Source organism: Sphaerodactylus townsendi, linkage group LG13, assembly GCF_021028975.2.
Source record: "Sphaerodactylus townsendi isolate TG3544 linkage group LG13, MPM_Stown_v2.3, whole genome shotgun sequence".
NCBI lineage: Eukaryota > Metazoa > Chordata > Lepidosauria > Squamata > Sphaerodactylidae > Sphaerodactylus > Sphaerodactylus townsendi.
Genome location: NC_059437.1, coordinates 14,700,386 through 14,722,434, shown reverse-complemented (window position 1 = coordinate 14,722,434; position 22,049 = coordinate 14,700,386). Strand labels below are relative to the sequence as shown.

The 22,049-nt window shown below is 45.1% G+C and overlaps 1 protein-coding gene across 6 annotated transcripts in view; it reads left to right on the top strand.

Annotated features, from left to right (window-relative positions):
- The window catches only part of DRP2 (dystrophin related protein 2), a 73,512-nt gene extending 51,463 nt beyond the window's left edge, over window positions 1–22,049 (top strand). For 3 of the 6 annotated variants that reach the window (XM_048514065.1, XM_048514068.1, XM_048514069.1), the window contains 11 exons: window positions 550–716; window positions 1,716–1,827; window positions 3,118–3,254; window positions 4,001–4,066; window positions 4,355–4,420; window positions 7,341–7,484; window positions 8,553–8,781; window positions 11,273–11,390; window positions 13,319–13,405; window positions 14,215–14,301; window positions 16,099–22,049. In XM_048514065.1, coding sequence (XP_048370022.1) covers window positions 550–716; window positions 1,716–1,827; window positions 3,118–3,254; window positions 4,001–4,066; window positions 4,355–4,420; window positions 7,341–7,484; window positions 8,553–8,781; window positions 11,273–11,390; window positions 13,319–13,405; window positions 14,215–14,267 — 1,179 coding nt within the window. In that variant the 3' untranslated portion in view covers window positions 14,268–14,301; window positions 16,099–22,049. Of the gene's footprint in view, window positions 1–549; window positions 717–1,715; window positions 1,828–3,117; window positions 3,259–4,000; window positions 4,067–4,354; window positions 4,421–7,340; window positions 7,485–8,552; window positions 8,782–11,272; window positions 11,391–13,318; window positions 13,406–14,214; window positions 14,302–16,098 lie in introns of those variants that run through there. The other 3 variants (XM_048514067.1, XM_048514066.1, XM_048514070.1) reach the window with 3 other exon arrangements.

Here is a 22,049-nt window from a genome sequence, read left to right as displayed (position 1 = left end):
CACCTTAAAGACTAACCATTTCATTTCAGCATGAGCTTTTATGAGTCAGGGCTCACTTCTTCAGATATGTGGAAAGGAAATTAGGATGGGAATACTTGTAGGGAAAGGGGAGGGAAGAAGAAGAAAAGGAGGAGGAGGAAGAGGAGTTTGGATTTATACACCACCTTTCTATCCTATAAGGAGACTCAAGGTGCCTTACAAACTCCTTTCCCTTCCTCTCCCCACAAGACTGAGGGAGAGATTTGGTGTGAATCCCATCTTAAATCTTTCAAGTTTAATTCTCCATTTAAGGAACTGAAATGGGATTAGAATAATTATGTGTCAATGGATGATGAAAGAGGACAAAGGTTCAAGCCTCTTTTGGGATACTTGACAGAGATCCTTACACAGAGAATAACCCTCAAAATGTTGAGATCATTTCAGTAAAATAAAATAATCTTCAAACCTGGAAAAGACCATAGTCAAGAGGGGAAGAGGTGTACAAGATAAACAGCACTGTAGCCTGTTATTTGAGACAATAGTTGGCTTCTGCCTTTTTTTTCCCTCCAGAGTAATGGAAAACCAGCAATTGAGGCTGCCCAGTTCCTAGAGTGGGCTAACCTTGAGCCACAGTCAATGGTGTGGCTGGCTGTTCTGCACCGAGTGACCATCGCTGAGCAAGTGAAACACCAGACCAAGTGCTCTGTTTGCCGGCAATGCCCGATCAAAGGCTTCAGGTATGGAAGGCACTGCGGAGAACAGATCTGGCTCTGTCTGGAGCCACACAGTTCAAAAAGGTGGATACCTTTGAATGAAAGCAGTTCAGGGGTCTCATGCTGGGGCTTTATGGTTGACTCTGTGGCCTTTTATGCATGCAGTACTTACCCTGAGGCTGTTTGCTCCATAGTGGGGCCTCCCCAGAGGCAAATCTAAGGAAAATGTAACCCGGTGCAAAATCTGAGTTTTCCATGGCCTTGCCCCTCCATATGGGCAGCCGTCCTCCCTCACCACGATTGAACAACTTTTTTGCACCAGGTCTTGAAGTCAGTGTTTGGATCCGGGGGAGAAGGAGGAGGGGTGGGGGGTGATTTTCCTTCCCCCACATGACTAAATGGCTGCAATCTGGGGATATTTTACCCCATACATCCCCTGGTCTCCCTGTGTTTCTTCATTTGAACACGAGGAAGTGCGTCACAGCTGTCTGTTGAGTGCCTGCTCAATGGCAACCTGGGCTGTCTGCTTCATAACGTGCACAACCAATCCTTTTGCACCAAGAAAGTCTTGAGCCTGCCCTGATGGTAAGCAGGGAAATGCAAAGGGAGCTGGTAACAGGGATGTAGGGCCAGAGAGAGATTCGTACACAGTGAGCCTTTTAAAAAGATTATATACAAACCAGAAAGAGAGTACCTTGTCAAAAATCAATGAGGTGTGAATGTCATTTTATAAAGTCAGCAGAATCAAGCTGCAGGTGGTGATGAGTTGCAAGTATTAAATGCTCCCCCATGAAAGGAAAACGAACCTTACACAGAGATAACTATCATATCAGGGAACGGGCTAGTCTAGGCGACTTCACTCTGGCATGGTAGTTTTCTCTGTGAAGCATGTTTGTTAGTAGAGGGGACCATTCAAAAATGCATCCCTGCTCTTACATCCTGATGGGGGGGTGCAGCCCCCCACCAAATCACTCCATCCTGCTCCAGGTGCCAACTGGCCATGATTATTCTTGGTTGTTCTAGATACCGAAGCCTAAAACAATTCAATGTGGACATCTGTCAGACCTGTTTCTTGACGGGACGAGCCAGTAAAGGCAACAAGCTGCATTATCCCATTATGGAGTACTACACGATGGTAAGGAGAAATGCCGTCTGTGGAGCGGGACCTGGAGAGAACTGCTCATAAGCAGATATTTGTGCAGCAGCGTCTTAGATGTTTCAAGGGGAAGGCTGTAAATCTGTGGCATAGGCCTAGGTACATGCCATCAAGTCACAGCCAACTTGGGGGTTTTCAAGGCACGAGACTAAAGTGATGGTTAGCCATTGCCTTCCTCTTTTTTTTTCTCCTCACACATTTTTTAAAATTTTATTACAAGTAAGACATAGTCAATACAGATACATGTCAATCTAAAATATTACAATATTTATCATTTACATTTGTGAATTTATTTCTATACAAAACAAATAGACGCAAACGCAGTAGAGAAAGTAAAAAGGAGGTAGAGAGAGAAAAAGATAGAAGTTACGTTTTATAGGAAGAAAGAAAAGGAGAAGAAAAAATAAAATCAGTATGAAAAATTTATTTAGACTAATTTAAAATTGACTTCCTGCTAGGAAGAGTATTTACGTCTTAAATGAAGTATTTAAATTTAGCTTAATTCCGTATTTTACGTAATATATACATACTAATCCACACATGGTTCTAAATCTATTACCTATTCTTATTATTTGAGAAAAAACTTTAGGAAAATATACATTTTTAACCCATATGTTGTAATTATATCTATTATCATCTTTTCCTGATTACTTGATATTCATATATTTTGAGTAGAAAACTGTTCATAAACAGATATTTGTGCAGCAGCATCTTAGATGTTTCAAGGGGAAAGCTGTAAATCTGTTGCATAGGCCTAGATATGTACCATCAAGTCACAGCCAACTTGGGGGTTTTCAAGGCACGAGACTAAAGTGATGGTTTGCCACTGCCTTCCTCTTTACAACAATCCCAGCACTCCTTGGTAGTCTTCCATCCAGTTACGAACCAGGGTCCACCTTGCTTAGCTTCTGAGATCTGATGAGATCAGCCTAGCCTGGACCATTCCAGATATACAGCAGTTTAGCAGCACCACTAAGCATATTCTGTATTTTTAAAGTATTACATGTTAATAGAAGATAGCTCTCTTAAGGACTGATAATCACAAACACTGAAGAGAGCCTCCACATTCAGAGGAATGCTATCTCAATGCTGAGGATAAATAACTGGTAAGGAGTATGACAGAGGTCTGCTGCTTTCATTTCTTGCTTGTGGACTTCCCATTTGGCTGACCACAGTGGAAGACAGGATACTGGGCTTAATGGATCTGGGGCCACTACTCAGCGATCCTCTTCCGGTGTAACCTTTCCTTGTGTCTTTGTTTCTCTGCAGACCACTTCTAGTGAGAACATGAGAGACTTTGCCACCACTCTGAAAAACAAGTTCCGGACAAAGCAGTATTTCAGCAAACATCCCCAAAGAGGCTACCTGCCAGTCCAATCTGTGCTGGAGGCAGACTTCATTGAAACGTGAGAGCGTGGATCTGCTAGTGGCCCCATTACCCACATAATAGCCAGCATCTTGGCAATACCTGCGCCTGACCGACTTGTAAAGGCCAAATCTGCTATGCCTGCCGTGGGAGATGGGGAGGCCATGGAAAGGGAGGAAAAGGCTTGTCTTTTAAAGGGCCCTTAAAATGGTAATAAACCCAGTTCTAAATAGCTAAAGTGGAAATTGAACGGTTAAATTCCTTTGCTTCCCGGCGTGATCCCAAGGCAAATAGAGGCTGCAGGAGTCTGCAGTTTGTGTTGTAAAGATGATTCACATCCTGCATGTGAGCTCCCAAAGGCACCTGGTGGGCCACTGCGAGTAGCAGAGAGCTGGACTAGATGGACTCTGGTCTGATCCAGCTGGCTTGTTCTTATGTTCTTATGAAAATGCACATCTAATTGAGCTCTCAGTCTCTTCCACTGGCTCTCCAAGCCTGTTCTCTCCTTTCCCCTTTCCATAACTCTTTCTTTTTTTGCTGACAGTAGTTGCCTGTGCTACTTCCTATGTTTCCTTTTAGACATGCATACCTATTGCATGGATTGGGCTGCTGTCTGCCAGAACCATGAGCCACACACAGTTCACTGTGGCAGCAGACAGCCCTCTCTCTTCTTCTCTCCACAGAGCAGCCAGTCACCCTACAGTAGAGATGATGCCTCTCAAAATCCCTTCTACACAGCTGCAGAGAATTTAAGACCTAAATTCTTCCTCTCCATCTCTCTTCCAGGCCTGCTTCCTCTCCAATGCTGCCTCATGCTGACACCCACTCTCGGATTGAGCATTTTGCTAGCAGGTATCATCCGGCCGCCCTGAGAAAGGATGCATGCACTGAACGTAATTTCACTGAAAAAAGCTAGCAGCATGAAAGCTTTATAACTCAAAACACAAAGTTAATGTTTTAACATAGACTCACTGGTCGCATATTATTTACAAATGGTTTGTACAATATCATGAGCATATGTATCAGTGCAACATAAGTACGTCAATGAAACCTTCATATACAGTCATACAAACATAAATCAACAACCACAGAGCTAGTTGGCATCCAGATAATTAATTGGTCTTGTTCTGTTTCCTGCAGGCTTGCTGAAATGGAAAGCCAGAATTCCTCTTTTTACAATGACAGCCTTTCTCCGGATGACAGCTTGTGAGTTCCTGCTATCCTTCTTACAATGCCTGTAGAAATCTGGAAGCTTAGTTGAACTGAGGGAAGGGGGATAAAAGGCTGTTGCATTTAAACAGAGACTCAGCTAAGTCAAGCGATGCACCCGCTGACCTTTTAGCCATGCACAGGTGTCAAACTCGCGGCCCTCCAGATGTTCATGAACTACAATTCCCATCAGCCCTTGCCAGTGTAGCCAATACTCATGTTGGGGGGGACTGATGGGAATTGTAGTTCACGAACATCTGGAGAGCCCGAGTTTGACACCCCTAGGGGCATCCTATCTTCTTCATCCCCCTCTCCTTCCAGTGAGCTGAGTGGAGTCTCATATGCACGTTTTCTGCTTTCACTATTTTCCTTTAGATGGGGAAAATAAGTGCAAACAGGGCATAAGCACACTCCACCACAAGGTTTATTTCTTCCAATACCTAAATGCCAGAGGATTTTTACAAGGTTTGTTGGGTGCGTGTGTTGGAGTAAGGAGTGGGCAGTGTAGAAACAAAGATGTTTGTAAGTTCATGTCACCCACATTTTTAATACATGCACTTGATTGTAGTTCTGGAGAGCCCGAGTTTGATACCCCTAGGGGCATCCTATCTTCTTCATCCCCCTCTCCTTCCAGTGAGCTGAGTGGAGTCTCATATGCACGTTCCCATGCACTTCATTTGTCTTATCAGGTAGGGAAGGAAGTGTGGGAAGGTGGAAAAGTACATTTTCTCCCTGTCTTTTAGAATGTGAGGTAGGACAGCCAACTGCTCGCCTGCTGCTTCCCAGGGAACTAGCACCTATACCAGTGGTGGGATCCAAAAATTTTATTAACAGGTTCCCTCGCCAGCCCCCCCTCAGCAAAGGGGGCAGAGGAGTACCTAGGCAAACCTGAGCCCTGGGCAAAACCTGAGTTGGATGCCGCCGCCGCCCCCCCCCCCCATTGGCAGCCACCCCACCATGGTCATTTCTAAATCATCATCACATTATAGAAAATGCCCCAACTCACAAATCTGAACACAGCAATGGTGAAACACACAGGTTCTTTGATAGAGACTGGTGAGATAAAAGGTACAAAAGGCTGAGAATCAATGAATTGCAGTACCTGAAAGGGATTAACCCAGTTCAGGGAGTTACATTATTAGTCGCAATTGCTATATGGAACCTTCACATTCAAAGGCAGTATGCCTCTCGGGTAGGCGAGGGTGTGGAGATGGAAAAGCGGACCCAATTAGTAACCCCCTCTCAGCACACACAAATAATTAGTAACCCACTCTCAGGAACTGGTGAGAACCTGCTGGATCCCACCTCTGACCTACACTATGCACATATGTGCCTTGCAAAGTCTACCATAGGTACACATGCACAGTGTCATAAGAAAACATGAACTGAGGGGCTGGAATTTGTCATCACATGCAGCAGCAGAACAAGGTGGAGTTGAAGTGGCAGGAGCTTAGCAGACCACTTGCTTAAAGGTGACAGTTGTGGTTGATGGAGCCCAGTGTCAGAGCTCATGATCTGTGTACAGAAAATCAATCTTTGGCATAACTAATTAAAAGGAGCACATTTAGCATGGCTGGGGAAGACCCATGGTGTGTAACATTGTTAGTCTTCCGCCAGTCGATGTGGAGATTACTGGTCAAGGCAGCTTTCTATTTTCACACTGAAGAGGAACAATGAACAGAGATAAAGTACACGGTCTAGATGCAGAAGATCTTATGCTCAATCTAGATGGCAACGCTAGATGGATACTAAGCATTAGATTGCTATCATCATAACAACAACAGTGTTGGTTACATTAACTATTTGCTACTGGTATACAGTGCCTACCTTTGCCAGTAACCTGTGGGTTCACGGTCACCCAAAGTCAAATAACCTGTGGGTGATTCATTGAGAGATGTCGTAGTTTTGTTATTGATTGCCAGATGGTGTGACAACTGAAGGCTGTGGCAACCTATTGGAGTCAAATCAATTGTTCGCCCATTTCCTTGCCCCCTATCCCTTGTTCTGTGTTAGGTGCCACTCTAACAAACTCTGTGTTTTATAGTGGAGTGTTGATACTGTATGCTGTTGTGATGCCTGGGCTCTGTTGGTGGGTCTTCAGTCTGGTCTGTGGAGAGGTGTATGGGAATGGCACTTTTGATGAGTCCATTTGGACTAAACTATTGATAAGACTCTGAATGGTTGTTGTATCTATCTGTCTTTTATGGACAATTGTTTTATTGTATTTTGGAATGCCAATAAAGGCTTGTCTATCTATCTATGCTCAATCTATAACACAGGTGACAAACTCACGGCCCTCCAAACATTATGGACTACAGTTCCCATCATCCCTGCCAGCATCGTGCTGGCAGGGGATGATGGGAACTGTAGTCCATAACATCTGGAGGGCCGCGAGTTTGACACCTATGACTACGACATCTCCCCTGAAAGGTCACTTGAGCACACAAAGCTGCCTTATACTGATGAAACCATTAGTCCATCGAGGCCAGAATTGTTGACTCAGGCTGGCAGCTGCTCTCCAGCAACTCAGCCAGAGCTCTTTCATATCAAATATTGCTAGGTCCATGAACCTGAGATGCTGAGGACTGAACCTGGGACCTTCTGCATGCCCAAGCAGGTGCTCTACCACTGAGCCACAGCCCCTTCCATTGGACAGCAGCTTCAGAAAGATACCTGTAACCACACAGAGCAGGTTGAGTAAAGATTACTGAGCTACCTGGGCCAGTGGTCTTGCTGTAAAGCAACTTCGTATGCTTAACATCAAGCTATGCTGCGCAGATGCTCTAGTTTTCCCTGCTGCCGTGTCCTTTTCCTGTGAGGGACTCCAGAGGACCACATTAGAGCAGGAAAAACAGGTCTTCCTCCTGCAGCATCCCTCTCTGCCGTCTCGACCTCATCACTGCTCTGCCTGCAATAGGGATGAAGACCAGTACCTTCTGCGCCATTCCAGCCCCATCACGGACAGAGAACCTGTCTGCAGCCAGCAGGCCCAAGACGGCTCCAAGACAGACGATAAGGGCGAACTGGAGAGAATCCTGGCCCACCTGGAGGATGAAAACAGGTGAGAGGGAATAGCTGACACATGGAAGGAATTGTAAGAAACATAGGAATCTCTTTTTGTGATCAAGGGTGGAATGAACAGAAGTTCCCAGCAAAGCTTGAAAATTTAGGCTAGATTGGGAGTACCTGGGAAGACCACAGGATGCTTGAATGTTGGGATATCTGCTGCAGACTCCTAGGAAAGAGTGCCTTCTCTTCAAGCATAAGCCTTTTAGTGGCTGGGTGTGTTAGATTTTTCAAATAAATCTGGTAATTGAGCAGAGTGCTCAAAGGCTGTTGTGCACAGCAAAGCCCATCTAACGTAATCGTGTGTGCCAGGAACAAAAATTATTTGTAATTGTTCATAATAGGAACTCCATTTCCAGATAGGATAGAGTAAATGTAGTTATCTAATCTAGTCTAACTAGGTCGCTTCCGCACATGCAGAATAATGCCTTCGATCCATTTTCACAATTGTTTGCCAGTGGATTTTGCTATTCTGCGCAGTAAAATCCAGCTGCAAAGTGTCTTGAAAGTGGATTAAAAGTGAATTATTCTGTATGAGCGGAATGGAGGGAGGATACAGGATCTGTGTCCTGCTCTAATGATTACAAGATGGAGAAAAAGGCGTGCCTACCAGTGGAGATGTGAAAAGGAAGGAAGAAGACGTTTTTCTGAGAGTATCAATCTACCCAGTGGTGGGATCCAAAAATTTTAATAACAGGTTCCGATGGTGGTGGGATTCAAACAGTGGCGCCGCCGCACACACGCGCCTCCAGTCCCTATTGGGCAGGGAGGTTGCTTTAGTAACCCCTTCTCGGCACTCAGAAAAAATTAGTAACCACTTCTAGAGAAGTGGTGAGAACTGGTTGGATCCCACCTCTGAATCTACCCCTCAAATGGATGGTGTTGAGCAGGAGAGAAAACATGCCCAGTGCTTGACCCCTCTATCCCTCTGACTATCTAGTCAAGTCCCTGCTCTGAACTCTGAGGTGAAGGGACAAAGTCCTTCACTTCCAACAGGCTGTTTGTGAACTGCCAGATGCTGGTAAGATTGTCAGCTTCATATTCAGCTACATTTCTTCTGCAGGGTTCTCCAGGGAGAACTGAAGCGTCTCAAATGGCAGCACGAGGAGGCAGCAGAGTCGGCAGAAGGAGCGCCAGAATCGGCACAGGATCCACACAACGAAGAGCTACTGGCAGAGGCTCGGATCCTTCGACAGCACAAGAGTCGCCTGGAGACCCGGATGCAAATCTTGGAAGACCACAACAAGCAGCTGGAGTCTCAGTTGCAGCGCTTGAGGGAGCTGCTTCTTCAGGTATTTCCTGTGGGCTGCCTCATAGGACTTCTTTGAGCCTGCTTGGGCCATGATGAGAAACTCAACCTGCCTTCACTGCATGAACCAATTAGGATGGTGATTCTCTCACATTTTCTCCAGATCTCAACTTGCTGCATTTTTATGCAAAGATTTGAGCTACATAGAGACATCGCAACCAAAATCAGTTTATTGTCAAAGGCTTTCACAGCCGGATTCAACTGGTTCTGGTGGCCGTGGTCTGGTGGTGTGACGAACTGAGTCGCATTCCAATCCCCACTTCACAGGTGGATCTTGTTCCTAACATTTCGCCTGCATCTGTGGCTGGCATCTTCAGAAGTGTATCACAGAGAGAAGTCTGTTGCACAATGTAACAGACTTCCTTCTGCAATACACCTCTGAAGATGCCAGTCACAGACGCAGGCGAAAAGTTAGGAACAAGATCTACCAGACCACGGCCACACAGCCCAGAAAACCCACAACAACCAGCAAAATCAGTTTGTTCATGCTGAGAAAGTGTTGATTTTAATTCTCAGGTTGCTGTGCTCCCTCCTTCGTCCCTTTTCTTAGGGTTGCCAGCTCCAGGTTGGGAAATTCCTGGAGGTTTGGGGGGGTTAGGCTTAAGAAGAGTGAGGTTTGGGGGGGGAGGGGAGTTTAGCAGGTATATGTCATTAGAGTTGCCAACCTTCATGTAGGTGGCTAGAGATCTCCCACTGTTACAACAGATCTCTAGGTGACAGAGATCACTTCTGCTTGGAGAAAATGGCTGTTTTGGAAGGTGGATTCTAAGGCGTTAGACCCCATAGAAGTCTCTCCGCTCCCCAAATCCCACCCTCCTCTGGCTCCACCCTTAAACTCTCCAGATATTTCCCAACCTGGAGTTGGCAACCCTAAATGTCATACAGTCCACCTTCCAAAGCCGCCGTTTTCTCCAGGGGAGCTGATCATCTGTAGTGTGGAGATCGTGGTGATTCCAGGTGATCTCCAGCTTCCATCTGGATGTTGGCAACCCTCCTTGATCTCAGATTGCAAATGCCTTAGCAGACCAGGTGCTCAGGAGGAGCAGCAGCAGCAGGAGAAGGCCATTGCTTTCACCTCCTGCAGGTGAGCTCCCAAAGGCACCTGGTGGGCCACTGCAAGTAGCAGAGTGCTGGACTAGATGGACTCTGGTCTGTTCCAGCAAGCTAGTTCTTATGTTCTTATGTTCTTCTTTACCTGCATCACTGAAGACCAGTTCTCACAATACAGGATTCTTGTGGCTGCTGCAAGGACTTTGTGTCAGATTTGCGATGGAAGTTTGGTGCTTCACAGAGGCCTGCAGGCCCAGTTCTCGTCATGGCATACAGTGAGAACAGGTCTTTCTCGTTGTTCCATTTTCATGCTCTGAAACTACTCTGGGAAGCCACTGTTTTCCTGTTGGGAGCTTACATAAATTATGTGGCCACGTGTAATTTTTCCAGTTGAACAAATATCCCCGAGGTTTATTTCAGGCCATGAAAGCTGCCTGGTGCACAGGCAGAAGCACTGTCTGCATGCTTGACAGGCAAACTGAATCGGTTCTGCTACAGTAGTATTGCTATTTTCCAGGTAGGGCCTGGAGATCTCCCAGAATTACACCTTGCCTTCAGACAACTGAAAGCAATTTCCCTGGAGAAAATGGCTGCTCTGAAGGGGGGACTGCATGGTAATATGCAGAGGCATAGCAGGGGAAAATGGTGCCAGGGGCAAAATGGCGCCAAAAAGAGAGGGCCTGATGTGGTATAGTGGTTAGAATGCTGCCTTTGGTGTTGAAGAGCCTGTTTCAAATTCCTGTTCAGCCCTATATGACCTTAGGTCAGTGACACTCTCTCAGTCTAATCTACCACACAAAGCTGTTGTTGGGGGAAAGTGGTGGGGGACTCTATGGCTTGGATCATCAAGTTATTTCTGGAGATAAAAGGGTCCGAGACTTCTTTGCATCCCTCACTTAAAGCAGCCCAAAATGTCTTCCAAAATGGTGCTCCTGGAAAGCAGAAGACTCCCAGAAACAGCATGAAGGGCCAGTCTGCAGCAGGCAGGAGGAATTAGTAAAAATCCCCTCCCCTCCTTCCATCTAGAGATTCCTCTGATAGATCCAAGCCTACATATGCCTCCCTTAACTACTTAGAGAAAGGGTGGGAGATAACACCAGTGGTGGGATTCAAATAATTTAACAACCGGTTCCGGTGGTGGGATTTAAATAATTTTACAACTGGTTGTTTACAAGCATCATTTTAACAACCAGTTCTGCCGATGTGGTGCGAATTCCATCACTGGAGATACCTAAGGAAAGGAAACAGAACAGGGGAAGTCAGGTGTTATCTATCTTTTAATAGCCACCAACCAACTGTAGGTGATCTTATGAGATGGCAGGTGTGGAAAATGGTCTGAGGTAGTTATGTCGGGTGGGGGGACGGACCAGAGAGACACCAACTGAGAAGTTGAGGGAAAACAGCCCTTGTATTTCTGATCTCAGACACCAGATTCCAAAGGAGATGGTTCTGCTGCCTCATCCTTGGCATCTTCTCCCCACCCATCCGAGGAGACTCAGCCCACAGAAAAAGACCCCAGCACTCCAAACACAGAAACAGCAGGTAAGGCTCTGTAGGGCTGAGAAATGTCCCCTAGTTATCACCCCCGGAGCTGCTAGGATGGTTCTTGAATTTCTCGTCTCTTTTATTGCTGAGCTGCTGAAGGAATTTTCACAGATTTTATGGACCTTGGCACAGGGTTCCATGGACCCCTCCATTTCTCCTCGCATTGGCATCTACCTTTCTTTTCCCCAGTTGAGGCTAAGCATGACGATGTTAGGTTTGAAAGCCCTTCCCTGCTCCTTGGGGCCATGCCAGATGAGATGGTGGGAGATCGGTAATCAGAGGCCCTGATCTTTTTTAAAAATGCAGTTGTCAGGTACATGGCAACCCTGTTCTGACTGGGATCATTGTCCAAGAGGACATTTAAGCCTTTCCCATGTACCTGAAACAGTCCTGGAGAGCCAATTCCACTGGGAAAGTTTGTGGTTGGAGGTGCAAATAACCCTTGTCTTCCCGGCCAAGCAGAAAATCAGATACCTTAATCCGGACCTTAATTTCTTCAAGTACAAGTTCTGAGGCTTAGCCTTCTCCAAAAAAACTCTCATTCAGTAGATATGCCTCTAGTCCAGTGGCGTACCACCCACGGTGACATATGGGGTCTTACGTCCCTGGGCGACTAGCAATTAGTCATGTGGGGTGCAGAAAATCATTTCATCTAGCCTGGCCAGCTGGCTTAGCTTTCCTTGCATCAGCTCCACCTCAGGTGAAGGGCACTCTGGGGGCACAGGAGGGACTCCCGGGTGTGGAAAGGGTGCTTCATTTTCCTTGCTGAGTGACTGAAATGGCCTGGAAAGGGAAGGAAGCCAAGATCCCCTCAGCCGCAGCTCTGCCCATCCTCAACAGCCGCTCCAGGAGCAGAAATCTGAGGCATGCTTCCTGTTTTTATCCCCTTCCACTGAGGCAGACCCCGGGGGGGCATGACATCTGCCCATGCATGACCCAAATTGCAGCCCAGTCTGGCAAGGGATGCCCAGCTGGATCCAGGATCGCTGCGGGGAAACGTGTGCGTTTTTGCAAAGGATTGGAAACTAGGATGTGGACTGGGGAGGGGTCATGATGCTGAGGGTGGGCTAGTTGGAGGGGGACTGGTATCAAGGCGGGTTTGTTGGAGGATTTCTGGAAACCGCTCCCCCCTGTTCTGTCCCCTCCATCCTTTCCTCTCCTCTTTTCCCCTTCTCTTTGCCAAAGGCGCCTTTTCCCAAAGCCAATAGGGCAGACAAGGGTTAAAAAAGGCACCATGCGGGGTGGGGGGAGATGGGGAGGAGAAGGAGGAAGCCAGTCCTCCTAACCCAGCCCTGACACCTTACTGGAGGAAAGGGTGGAGGACCCAGAGAGCACAGCCACCCTGCCCTGCCCATGCCATGCCTCAACCCCTTTGGCAAGTGCACCCAGACAGCTCCCAAGCCAGCCAGGGAGGGAGGGAAATGGATGAGGGGAATGGATGCCCAGGCAAGGTGAATCCGCCCCCTGCCCCCCCCCCCCCCAAGCCTGGGGCAAGAAATGAGTTTTCTGCCGGGCAGGGGGGCATGGGAGAGGGGCAGAAAACATTTATTCCCCCGGGTTCCACCGGGGGGGGGGGGTTGCAGAAAACTCATTTCATGCCCCGTGTGCCATTTTGTGTCGATAAGCCACTGCTGCAGTCTCTACAGCCAGATTTGAGGAAACTGGTTGTGGTTATTCTCTGGAAAAGAAGGAATCCCTTTGCATATCCTTGGAGATACTAAATTCTTTATATCCCCTATTTGAGAACAGAACTTTAGCAGAGAAAATCTGAGGTTAAGACATGTATGGACTTCTTGGCCTTTCTTGATTGTATAGCCTTAAACCAACAGAGGACTTTGCCCTTCAAAGCTGCCAGGTTTCAACCCTGCCCTGTAGCGTTAGTGCAATCAGGTAACGTAAATGTTGTTGTTTTTTCTTTCTCTCAGATGAGGTGGAGGTGAGTACTCAGGATGTCAGCCTGTGTCTGGAGGATATCATGGAGAAGCTGCGGAACGCTTTCCCTAGCTCTGGAGGTACCGTGCATGAAATCCTCTCAGCATGTGCTCTTGAACTGGACTGCCCCTTCACTTTGAGAGGATGGCTAAGGCTTTGCAGGGAGAAGGAAGAAGCAAGTCCTACCCTTAGCGTCTATCCCATCTGGCTTCTCTCTTTCTCTCACAGACACACACGCAAACACACATTCATTTACACTCCCTCACCACAGTGTTTTCCACATAATACTAAGCATGTATAGTTTCCCGATTGCAGATACCAATACAGTGCAGTTTCAAAAAGGGATGGGGGCTCCAAAGTTTCCCTGCCCTGGTCTCTTGACAGAGACAATTCCCACTCTCTCAGCACCACCAGAGTTTTTTCATTAAAAAAATCAGCCTCTATCTGCCTTCTGGAAGAAACCAGGACTATCAGGGGACCTATGGAGATCCTGTATCCACAGGAAGGGGCCACACACAGTTACAAGCTGGAATGAAGGCACATGTCGAGATGCTTCAAGGAACAAGGAAATCAACAAAGGAATTGCTTAGTTTTACTGAGCTTTTGATAGCTTTTGCTCCCAGAAAGACAGCAATGAAAAATAATGCCATTTAAAGAGGCCACTATTCCACAGAATACAGGACATTAAAATTCAAATAACAAACCTAGTTTGAGGTTGATTTTTTGCTAAGTCCCCCCCCAGATTTCCAATACTAAAATAAGGCAAAAGCCACAAGATGATTCTGCTTTTACATCAGCTCCCTTATATGCCTTGGCCGAAAGTTATGGATGGTTAAAATGCCTTCATTTCGACATGACCAAGTGTCACAGTCCCTTTTTCTTCTAACAGGTCAAAGACCACACCTTCTGGCCTTCCTGAAGAAGTATTTCAAGTTCTCCTAGATGCTTTTTAAGCTCTGAAAATGAGCAGCAGCTGGTATGAGCCACTGTGTTAAAACTTGCTCCTTGCCTAGCTGTTTACAAAATCGGTGTCTGGCATTTCAAACCTCTAACCTTATGTTAACTGCTTTGTCAGTGTATTGGTATTAATCCAACAGGTGTAAACACAAGCCTGAAAGGCACGATAGGCCCAAATTTCTCTGTGTATTGTCAGGTAACAGAAATTACTATCAGGAAAAACACTTAGGAAGGAAAATGGGAAATGTTTTCGTGTTTGAGCATATTATATAAGCACTTTCACACACACTGAATGATGCACTTGCAATGCAGTTTAGGGATTGTTTGCAAGCGGATTTTGCCATTTCAGATAGTAAAACCCAGCTGCCAAGTGCATTGAAAGTGCATTGAAAGTGCATTGAAAGTGCATTATTCAGGATATAAGAAAGTGCCCTATGTTTCAGAAAGACTTAATCTGTGATACATTGAATTTACCCTGAGGATATTGTCCCCCCACCCTACCCTCGAGTTGAGGTACAGTTTCCCTTTGGGGGAGAACATCATAGGTGCACACAGATGTAACATTATTTGAGCAAAAGAATCACAGTAGTGTGGTGCCCAATATTTTGTTAACGAAATATTAAGTCAACAGGAGAGCGTTCTAAGTATCTTTATTTGCAAAGAAAGGGGAGCCATCCTCACATGGGCAAACTCAACAGGCTTGTTACATACACAGCATATTTATTCTCTTTCCTTGATTCCACTACACCCTCTCTGTTCTCCCATTGGCTAAGAATACTTGGAGTTACAACTTTCCGGTCTGCCTATTTACATGTTGCTCCTTGATATGTGCCCTCCATCCTCACCCCTCTTGTATGTGCATTAAAATGAAGGTTGTCGTCAGAGCAGGGGGAGAAGTTAATATGCGTTAGCTCATTAAGCATGCTCAGTTAATGCTGCTTGCATAACTTTTTCCCTTTAGCCTATAGCCTCTAACTAGCTTCAGCCAGTTCTTATGTTGTCCAGCCACAAACATCCTCTCTCATGACTCATTCCCTCATTCCTAGTAGAAAACACATTTTTCATTTACTTCAGTGGGAATGCATCTTCATTGTTCAAAGGTAACATTTTCTCTCCAGGGTAGAGTTCAGGAAAAAAAGAATTCTGTGATTTTCCTGCCGAAGTTGGCTGTCCACAGTGCTGACTGGCCGGTGCTTGTAATGTCATGAACCTCATACTCCATCATCACCAGAGACATTTTGTGAACCCTTTCTTGATTACTGATTAATTTCTATGGTCTTTATTCATTTGAAAGTAGGCTTAGTTTTTGTGTTGTGTGCATACATGTTAAAATACACCATTTGACTTGTTTCTGGAACATACCAAACATTTAAACAAAAAATGCTGGGAAAACTCTTTTTATTGTCTTCTTTACATGGGATGGTAAAATAGATAGGTATGAACAAATTCAAGGGGAAAACATTCCCAAAGAGGTCTGTCCTGGTAAGATCGACAGATAAATCCACGTGTACACAAGCTGATTAACATGTGTATGTATAATGTTTGCTTATTGCTAAGGCACAGTGTCTGAGCTTTTCTGTGAGCTACTAATGTTAATGCAAAAAATTCAGAAGAGTGCATATCTGAGCAGTAATGATGCAAGATACTGGCATAATTATTGCACAGATAATATTCATTGTTTATATTACCTCAACCACCATCTACATCTTGACCAGAAAGTCCATTCCTGCTCTGAATTGAATGTGGAGAAGATATTAATCCAAGAGGCAATCGCTGATTTCACTGTTTGTGATCCTCTTCTTTTTTTCTCCTTCAGGTCCTACCTCACTAATCTAAAACCTTCTACAAGCAAGGAGAGGCTTTGTTTAACTGGTTTCTTGATAACCACCCCTCTCCTCTGACCTCCACCCTATCCCCTGCGGTAGGCTTCACTTGGATCCTTAAGGGGGCACCTTCTGCAGAACGTCACTGGGATCCCCACAGACTACAGCTCTCAGGAGTGTACTTCCTTGTTTGAAGGGAAGACCTGAAATGCTGAAGGTTCCATCAAGAGGACACAGGCCTGAGATCAAGAAACTGTGAAAGGAGAAAGTGAAGAGCACGCAAAGGGGCCTTCCTGCACAACCACAAGCTGACAGGAATAGCATTTTTCTCCCTACAGTCTGTGAACTTTTGTGTGGCCAATTTGGGTTGAATCAAGAAATGCATCTTGATGGATGTTGTCCAAGTGAATGGCCCGTAGGCTTCCCCAGGGGGGCCATTTTAACAGAAGGGGAAAGGGTCTCAAGGTGACTAACAGCTATGAATCTTTAAAAGCATCGACAACATTTTTTAAACATAAAAGGCAGACAATTCTGCGTGGGGTTGGGTATATTGTGAAAGAAACCGAGAAGGGATTGGGTTATCTACTGTTATCTACTGAATTCATTAGGATGTGGGGAAGCCACCCAGACCAAAACTTGTGAGAACAGAAAACAAAGGGAGAGGACAGGTTTCAAATGGCAGTAGCAACCTCACAGGACAGAAGCTTTTATAACAAGAGAGCCTTATTGTATTAATTTGCATATTTATAAATACATATATAATATATATATAAATACATATTATACATACTGTATTTAAGTGCTGTCTTGGACTCCCTCTTGCATTAAATTCTAATTCCTTGTTATGTGTTTATCTCTGCCTCACAGTTTTAGTTTGTTCCAAACTCTTGTTTTTGTTAATGAGAGGTGACGTGACGTCCCCTCTCTGTTATCTGCCCTGGCAGATATTTCAAAGAAGATGGATTTTTTTTGTGCTCCCTTTTGGAGTTGGAATTATCTCTGTCAAAGGGACATTGGGAGAACGAAGAGAATTTGGAGCTTGACCATTGTATTCCTGTAGAGTTTGTTTATATTGGGCGGTGTGGGGTGTAATCCCCCCACCAGTGGTTTGGTTCCTGGGTGAGAAATGTGAGAAGTATACGAGCAATGGTTATGCACATCTGCCTCAGCATTGCTAACTGATGGGCTAAGGTGATAGTTCAAGAGGAGAGCACACTCTTTGCCTGATGAAGTCCCAGCGGCATTTCCAGTTCAAAGGATCCCAGGTGGCAGGTGTTGGGAAGACCTTTCCATAGCTGAAGACCACAAACTGAGCCAAGCAATCAATCACCAACCTTGTTACAAGGCCAGTTCATATGGTGTTTGTATAAATTGCCATCAGTCGCAGCGTACTTTTGGTGACCCATGGAGTTTTCAAGGTGAGAGAGGAACTGAGGTGGTTTTGCCAATGCCTGCCTCGGTGCTATGAGGTTGGACTTCCTTGGCAGCCTCCCATCCAAGTACTACCCCTGCTTAGAGTCCGAGATCTGATGAGGTCAGGCTAGCCTGGGTCATCAAGATCAGGGCCATATTTATATACCAAGGTATTTATTAAACTGGTTAAGTGATAACTGAAGAAAACACACTAAGGAATTTTCAGCTCCGAGGCCATGGAAGCACAGAGCCCTTGTTTAGAGATCCATCAGGTACAGTGTCTTGCCTTCTCCTTTGATGGAAAACAAGCACTCCCGTTGCCATGAGGCAAGCTGCAGCTGCCCAGTAATGCTGAATGGGAAACTGCATCTCTCAGTGGGCCTTCAGTTAGGCTGAACTTCCATTTCAGCCAGCTTGGTTGCACTGGAATAATTAAACATGGATTGAGCTTGGATTAAATCAGCAACTGGTGCAACTGAACTGTTATGGCTGAAGCAGCTCTGTCTTGCAGTCAATACAGCCATCAATTACATGGACAACTGGGTGGAAACACTGTCTCCCCCATTTCCCTAACTGAGAAAGGAAGGAAGGTGGAACATAGGGGACTCTGTGGCTTAGAGCAAGGCCATCAGAATTGCCCATCTTTATAGCTGCGGCAGCGGCACTGAATTTGGGCACAACAATATTGTACTGGATCAGTGGGGAGTTGTGATGCAATTAGGATGCGCCATCGCCTCCACTCTACCTAGGACGTAAGCCACTGTGCTGGCCAACAGTGAGAGGCCAGGACCCTATCCCCCTTCTCCCTTTCTATCCTACTCCTCTGGTTCTCATAATAGAAGCAAAGGCTGAATTTGAAGGTTGTGGGCTGGTTATTCTAGGTGTGGCATATCAGAAAACCGTGTGCAGGACATCCTCTCTTTTTTGAATGGTTGCCTTGCCCAAACCAGAAGGAGAAGTTGGCCAGAGATTAAGTGCTTCTTTTCATAATCAGAAGAGTGTCATTGACAGCTGGATCCACTGGTGATCATCTGGGGGGCAGATTCAGCCTATAGGACAGCCATTTACCAACTAGCAGTTAAACCCAGCAGTGCTTGACTTCCGATGTGCTTGAAAAGGTGCTTGACTTCCGATGGAATGGAATAACAGAGTTCATCTAAACATATATCCTAGGACCAGAGCACAGTTTTCTCGCATGAAGTGGTTGCAGTTTTAAACTGAAAGAACTGGAAGGCTCTCGGCTAGCTGTTTGTGCTCCAATAGGCCCCGTGTTACCCATAATCTACAGCTACTATTGGAAGGAAAACAAACATAGACATAGACGCTCATATCTGCTTGTACTGTAATTAGTGTTCAGGCACCAGATTAACTCGTGTGGATCAATTGTACGATTGGTGGCATGGAGTTGTATCTTGTGCCACACACCTCCTGTTTAAATGGAAACCAGACGTTATACTTCTTTCCTTTCTTGTCAAGAGAGAAATTATTTACCAGGTAGATGTGGTCTAATGAACTCAGGATTTCCCCTTAAGTTTGATGGTGAAGATCAAGTCAACCAGATCCACCATTCTGGGTCCTTCAAAGTTGGCATCCTGGAGAAGTTCTCTTTTGAGGAAATGTATGATTGACTTTAACAGAAAGGGCACTAGGACTGTTGAATCATTCTTGGTTGGTGAGCTATACCTTGGCATTTCTTGTTGTGGACTAAAAGTTTCCCAGTCATGGATAACACTGCAATATGGTATGGTAGACAGTAATACATGCCATGAAGCAAACTTGAAAAAAAGATGGGCTGTATAATTTGCCTTGATCTCAAGTGAGTTGGAGGCTCTGCATATGGTTGATTTGTAATCATGTTTGTCATGGGCTCTGTGAGCATTCTGTGTGGCGAAGAAACACCTGAAAATTTTTTAAAAGGCTATTGTGAGCCTGAGGCCTGCCTCTGCTGGAGACATCCAGCACTGCAAAATTAAAGATGATCCCATAAAAATGCAAGTTATTTAGCCTCAGTTCAGAGTTGATGTTGTGGGTTGTGAAAACAGCTTGCCAGTTCTCCCCGTAGCATTGTGGATTGTCAGGAATGTTCCATGTGTTGAAGGCATCGTAGGTTGCAAAGGTTGTCATTGCATGTTGTGTTACAAATTGTGTGTGGGTTGCATTACTAGATTGTGGCAGCATGTTGTCTGTTGAGCATTGGGGGGGGGGTTCAAGTAGGGGGAAATAGTGGAATGAGATTATTTCTGAAGATTTTAATGATTATTTTTAAAGACCATCTGGATTGCTGGCCCCGTAAACTACTCTGCCTGAGGCTGAGAAAGAACATTCTCTTAAAATATATAGTTGTAGTGGATCATTAGCTTGTGCCAAGAATGTTCTGTGTGGGCACAGATCAAGTTCTTCCTGCTAGGCGCACGCTTTGTTGAGCTTGAATGTGGAGCCTTGAACAGACCCTGTGGAAATATCCACAGTGGCTGTTTTTTATTTTATTCATTCCAACCTTGAGGCCTCTTAGCTTTGGATCCTGATTAAATTTCAGGCAAGTAGAACAATTCACCGTGTACTCCATGGCTGTACAAGATGGATTGCTCAGAGGACGAAACGTGCTGCCTCTTTTTCACTTCTTCAGTAACGTGGAAAAAGTGACCTTGAGCACTTTCTCCAAGGCTAGAAGTGTGGACCATGGGAAGATCAGGAGGAAAACGTCAAGGGACATGAAATGGGGGTATAACTGGGATCAAGACAGGTTAGCCCCACAAGACCAGAATACAGATCAACAACAAATCCACACTCAGAATGTCTAGATGCATTGAAGGCAAAGTGCTTAACCTTTCGTTCCATGCAGGCACTGGAAAAGCAGCACCTAGTGAAATTCTCTCTTCTAAAGTTAGAAGAATCTGTAATGTGTCTGGCAATCCCTATTCTTTAAATTAATGGCTTTCCCCTATAGTATCCTGGGAAATATGGTACTATGAGAGCCGTAAGAATTCCTTCTTGCTGCTCCCAGATTCCTTGCAGAACTACAGCCCTTCCACATTCCAGGGGCACAAGCTATGACAGTTAAATAGATCTGAAAATGATTTAATTTTGTAGCATGGACCTGTCTACATTTGTTTCATAGAAAGATGGTAGTAGGGTTGTATATTCCTCCAGCACAGAACAAAGCATGCTGGACCTTCTTTGTTGCTCCGCCTTCGTCCTACAGCCTACCTAGCCCTGCTCCCCCCATCTGTTTGAAAGTAAAAATACATTTTGGTATAAATGCTCATATATCAAAATATTATGTTCAATAATGCACAAAATAATGGTTTTGACAAAGATAGTGTGTGAAAATGAATAATTCTCATATTCGTTCAGAACTATAGTTGAATGTGGAAGCATACAACTTTCTCGACTGCTGCATCTCAACTAACCCAATTATTACTTTTCTGTGGAACACAGTATAGTATTTTTAAGAGGCTGGGCATCAACCTTCCCTTTTTGCTATGATGGCTTGTCCCCAAGCCAAATGCCACAGAGATTTGGTTTACCCTAGTGACAAGAATTCAACTTTCAGCCTAGGGGAGTTCTGGAACTTCCATCACCTGCTGAAAAGGTTGCATAATGGCAGTGTTGTGACAAAACACATTAGGAAGCAACGTGGTTTTATTGTGATCTCTTTCTTCCATGGTACGGATTGCAGAATTGTCTATTATTCATTGTTATTGTCATATGAAAACTTAAAATGAGCATTTCTACTGAATAGCTTCCAAAGGTTAGCAAATCAGCAACCACACCAATGCTATAGTAAAACCAATAATTCAAAGCACAAGTATTTTGCCTCCCACCCCTTCCAAAATTTAGAGAAACTACAATATGTTGTTGAGCTGTGAGTGTCGCTTTTTAAAATATGTACAAGTCTATTTTCATGTTAGTAAATAATGGCAGAAATTGTTGTGGTAAATGACAACTGTTTTTAAAAAGAATGTCATAGAGTCTGCTGGTTTCCTAGCCTCACAGCCATATGGACCCAGTAGTAAATTTCCACTGCTAGAAGGGGGAGTACTTGTAGATTCTTCCTTTCCACTGCAGACCGCCCCACCCACCCCGGACCCATTATTCCTTTGTGTAGAGTCTGTCTCAGACGCAGCATTTCATGCTACAGTGGAAAGGGGGGGGGGATTCCATTCCATTGGAAAAAAACCCTGACATCAGCAAAGATTACCACCAGATCCAACCCACTATGAGGCTTTAGAACCCTTCAAATTCTCTTGAGCGGCATCTTCCCATTTCAGATGCCGAATGATCTTTCTTCCTTGGCAACTCCTCCAAGACTCCAGCAGCCAAGAACTAGGGCTGAACTTGGTTGCGTAAAAACCTGCAATTACTTCTACACTGGAAGAGGTTGTCTGAGACATGAATGAGTGATAAGTTAGTTTATTCAAAGGCTGGGAAGAAAATTAATTATAACTGGCTATAATGTGGTGTCCTCGCTCAAATCGTTCTGTCTCTGCTCTGGAAAAAAAAACCCCAATAAATTTGTTTTTATATTGCA